General features: G+C 30.4%; 1 protein-coding gene across 1 annotated transcript; it reads left to right on the top strand.

The window, feature by feature from the left end:
* The first annotated feature begins 1337 nt into the window (after positions 1–1337).
* Positions 1338–4766, top strand: LOC115711373 (uncharacterized). The gene is made up of 4 exons (XM_030639707.2): positions 1338–1549; positions 2277–2457; positions 3138–3295; positions 4336–4766. The coding sequence occupies exons 2-4, from the start codon at positions 2292–2294 to the stop codon at positions 4441–4443; spliced, it is 432 nt and encodes a 143-aa protein (XP_030495567.1). The 5' UTR covers positions 1338–1549; positions 2277–2291; the 3' UTR covers positions 4444–4766.

The following is a 4766-nucleotide window of genomic DNA, read 5'->3' as shown; positions in this document are numbered from 1 at the left end:
GGTGATTTTTTGAAGACAATTTTTTTGTTATAAATTGTAGCCACAACAAAACAAATACAACCATATTCAAATGTAAGGTATCAGGCCATATTCAAATGTAAGGTATTTACTTTCAGAAGCAATATAAAACCCTAAGATTGAACTACAAGGTGAACTTTTTCAAGATATGAGAGTTTTTTGTTAAAAATTACAATTAGCACAACACATTACTATGAAAACTAAAATGAAAACCTAAAATTAAAATTCCTTATCATTTTCCCCAAAGAACATGTTAACTACGTTAAGAATGTAATCAAAATCAATAGTTTCTTACTTTTGTCTATTTTGACTTCAGATTTTATTGATTTTCTTCATCTGCATTAGGAACATGAAGAATAAGATGAAGAATGATAATCACACCAGATGAGAAGCAAAGAAATCACAGAGAAGAATCAAAGAATCATGGAGGAGATCGCAACCCACGATAGAGAATAGCTGAGTTTTGATATTTTGGGTGTGAAATTTATAAATGAAAAAAAATCCTTTTATAGGTATTCCATTTTTTCCATTTTTAAGTTTTTTATTTTTTTTTTCTAGATTTTAAGTTTTTTCATTAAATGCCCATATATTTTAAAATGCATTTAAAAAAAGGAATTTTACAAAAATATTGGATTTCTACTGTTACACGGAATTTTTTATAAAACAACTTAAAACAATTCGTAAAACAACAAAACAGAATAATTAAAAACAACAGTGAAAATTTAATACAGTACACAGTATTTTTGAAAAAAATTCCACTCTACAGTAAAACAAAAAAAAAGTGAAATATAGAATTTTAATTTTCTTTTTAGAAATAAATAGAAAACATTCCCATAAAAAATCCCCAAAAGCATAAAATGCCATAAATGTGGCCTAACAAAAGAATTGCCATATTTTTAAATTTTTTTGTTAAAATGCCATATTGAGGGTAAATTCTAGGGTTAATTTTACAAATGCACAAAAACAACAAAAAAAAAAAGAAAACAACAAAAATACGGTTTCACTGAATTTTAAACATTTTTACGATTTTTTGATTTTATTTACATAAAATACGTTCTTTTTATGTTGAAATTTTGTTTATTTGTTGTTAATATTTTGTTATATGTATGCTATTTTTTTGTTGTTATTTTGATGTCATTTTCATGTTACTTGTATGTTGTTTTCTTGTTAATTTTATGTTGTTTTCATGTTCTTTTTTGAAAAACTGTAAAAATGTAAAAAAACATTCTTTGAACGTAAATATGTAAATATTAAAAAAAAAAAATGATACCTTATTTAATTATTCCTAAATTCTACTAAATCTTAACCCAATATGAGAAGCCCAATTATGTAGCAGACCCAAAACAACTGAAGTCCTTGTTTTTATTAGGGTTGGTTTTCATCTTCATTCAAAGTGCATTACTCACTCTCTCTCTCTCTCTCTCGGCCTTTTTGGCTCATCAGCGGTAAGATCGGAGAGGAGGAGTTCTGTTGGGTTGTCGAACTCGGCTTCATTATTCATTGGCCGGATAAACAATTACTTCACTCACAGGTATGGTTTTGAGGCTGCAAATGAGTATTGGTTCCGGAACAATGGCTCTATTGTTCGTTGTATCTTTTCTTGTTTTTTGTTTTGGCGAAAGGAATATTTTCTTGGTTTCTAATAGCTTAGTTGGTTATGAAACCGAAACGATTGTCAAACAAGAACTTCTAATCTTATGAAAGCTTCTAATGTAACAAAAGGGTTTATCGGAAAGTTTAAAAACCAAAAAGTAATTGAAAGGCTTTTGAGCAATTCTGTTTTTCAGTTGATAAAATATGTCAAATTATAGCTTGACCCAAAATGTTATATTTTTTTCCCCTTAATTGCATTATTAGCATTGTAAGCACACCATATATTGACTCTTATCGTACATTTTGATAAACAATGAGAATAGAGAGTAGACAGTGAGTGAAATAGAGCCATAAGAAGAGTGTTGCTGGTATATTTCTCATAATTTATACTGTTTAATTGTTGTAATTAACTAATTATCAAGTTGTCAAGACATTACATATATTTATCTTAAAAAAAAAAGCTCAGAAACTTTGTATAGATTGTGCAACTAATTGCATTGTTAGGAACTTGTTTTGACATGCTATTTTTGAATTCTTGATTCCATTTCACCTGTTTCTAAAAAGGCCATTTTTCTTCAGTAAAAAGCCAGCTCCTTTGTCTATTTTTTTTTCTCGATAACTTGTCTTTTTGTTTTCTAACTAATATAGCTTGCACTGTTATGCAGCAACTGATTGGAGTCATGTTTCTAACGAGATACTTTGGGAGAACACTCCTTGCCGCCGCTAAATCAGAGACTCCGGCTGCAGCAGCAGCTGCTGCTTCTTCAGCAAGGACAGAATACAACCCCCTCGCTGAGTTCTTTGAGGTAGATCGAAGCACAGAAGATGAGAAGCCTGTTGTCTATGGTACATGCTTCTGTATCTTAACCGTAGTTTTTCGTTTTAAGGGCGTTTGTTTTTTGTTTGAACAAACTAATTGAGAAATATTGTTACTACTGCTAGCAAATTTGTTGCAATGTGGAACAAATGTTATATTAGACGAGATGGTCGGATGCAGTGAACCAAATAAAGAAAATGTAAAGTTTTTTTGGTTTAGAAAGTTCAGTAACTTGTTAATACATTAAAGTCTATATCTAAGTTAAAACCGGAAAAGTATGTCAAGTACAGGGGATTCAAAGCTCTGTAGTCATTGAGTAAAGTTTGGAATAGTTTTGAATAACTACGTGCAAATTCCTGAAGTACTAATTCAACATTGCACGATACAAGTTTGATTCATACAAGGGTCAATAAGTACACTACATATGTCTCCAAGTGATTAATTTAGCATTTCATTAACTTCGGCTCTAATTTATGAAAAATATGAAAGTAAAAGAGAGATTATTTAATAATTTATTGTTTATAACATAATATGTCAAGATAATGATTTCTCTTTTGGTATAATATTTTATATGTTTGACTTACTTACAGAAGGACCAATTTTATCACGAGTCTACAAACCATACTTAAAAAATTTGATTTTGTTACCTGATTTTTTTCTCGAAGATAGATTCTGACTTTCTTAAACTTCTTTAATTTACTGGTGTCAGGTCGTAGTTGGAAAGCATCTGAACTGCGCTTGAAGTCTTGGGATGACCTTCAAAAGCTATGGTACGTACTGTTGAAGGAGAAAAACATGCTGATGACACAACGGCAGATGCTTAATGCACAAAATCTCCGCTTTCCTAATCCAGAACGTGTTCCCAAGGTTCAGTTTCTATATAATGCACCTCTTTTTATGTTCTACTTATAGATGTTTGAATTTTTTTTTATTATATATATATATTTATATATAAACAAAAAACTTAATGATAGTAATTAATTTTAATGTATGGAAATGTGTCCTAAAAATGAATAAGAATTGAGGTGTAGATGACAATTGAGCAAAATGAACCAATGTTGATCAAAATGAATTTTACGATTAAAAATGTATCAGAAGTTAGAAAGTGATTTTGTAACTAATAAAATTTTATCCAACAAATCTGTCGTAAATTGTGGGTCTCTCAATCGAATAGTATTAGAGAGTACTTGCACATGAATGTTTAAGTAAAATGTACCAAAGTTGACCAAACTGAATAAAGTTAAAAGTACAATAGAAGTTAGAAAGTGACCCCACAGCTAAAAAAGTCATGGGGTGTTCTTCTCATATATTGCTGGTAGCTCTCGGTTTTTAATCTGGTGCAGTACATGGGGTTTGCATTCTCTAGTTTGAACCCAACCAATATTGCCAATGCTATGTCTCTAGCATATTTTGCTAATGATCTTCGGTTATTATGTGTATATAAGGTGCAAATTGTTATCACTTTTGAAATAATTGGACCAAGAAAGGCTTTAAAGATGTGCACAAATATCGTTTGTCAATTTCCTTTTTAGAAGATGCATCTGTGCCAAGGGCTTTTCATTATTCTGATTCCAACTTAGACTGTGGCTGCATTCTGAAAATTACAAAGTAATTTTGTTAGCAAACATCTCATTTTATAAATGGGTATATGCATAAACTTGATTGGTATTAAATTTATTAACTGGATCTAAGTTTTAATTACTGTTAATTGTTCTGATGATGCAACTTGCTCATCATGTTGACTGTTGTGACTACTAGATATTTGAATTGTAAGGCATAAGACCACGATAGTTAAGATAATGCCTCCATACCATATTTGAACTTAAATACCTTTTAATCTTGGAAAAGCTTTTCCATCCAATTCAGTTTTGACACTATCTTCATGATGTTAATATAAAATGTCTCAGGTGAGAAAGTCGATGTGTCGTATTAAGCAAGTACTGACAGAGAGAGCAATTGAAGAACCTGATCCCAGGAGGTCTGCTGAGATGAAGAGGATGGTAAATGCTTTGTGATGGCATCTGGTTCTCTTTTCTACAACTATAGTCACTAATGTTTAGGTCTGTACTCTGTAATGCTGCCTTATTTTTGGAATTTAGATTAGTAAACTTTCAACAACTAGCGTCCTGCTTTAAAATACCAATAGTTATCTTTCTCTAAGAGATTACTCTTGTATGATTGAGAAGTTTGTGTTTTGATGTTAGGTTTATAAATTGGGGGTTTGTCTTGGAGGAAGGATATTCTCTATTATATAAATAATAATTATATATATATATAAATTTATTATTGTACCTCTTTTTCATCTATAATAAGACACCTATTATCAGTTTGAGATTTA

This window comes from Cannabis sativa, chromosome 3 (genome assembly GCF_029168945.1).
Source record: "Cannabis sativa cultivar Pink pepper isolate KNU-18-1 chromosome 3, ASM2916894v1, whole genome shotgun sequence".
NCBI lineage: Eukaryota > Viridiplantae > Streptophyta > Magnoliopsida > Rosales > Cannabaceae > Cannabis > Cannabis sativa.
This window is presented reverse-complemented; position numbering and strand designations above follow the sequence as displayed.

Coding starts and splice junctions, on each gene's coding strand:
- LOC115711373 (XM_030639707.2), top strand. CDS start 2,292: ATGTTTCTAACGAGATACTTTGGGAGAACACTCCTTGCCGCCGCTAAA. Junction 2,458..3,137: donor TGAGAAGCCTGTTGTCTATG/GTACATGCTTCT, acceptor TACTGGTGTCAG/GTCGTAGTTGGAAAGCATCT. Junction 3,296..4,335: donor ATCCAGAACGTGTTCCCAAG/GTTCAGTTTCTA, acceptor AAAATGTCTCAG/GTGAGAAAGTCGATGTGTCG.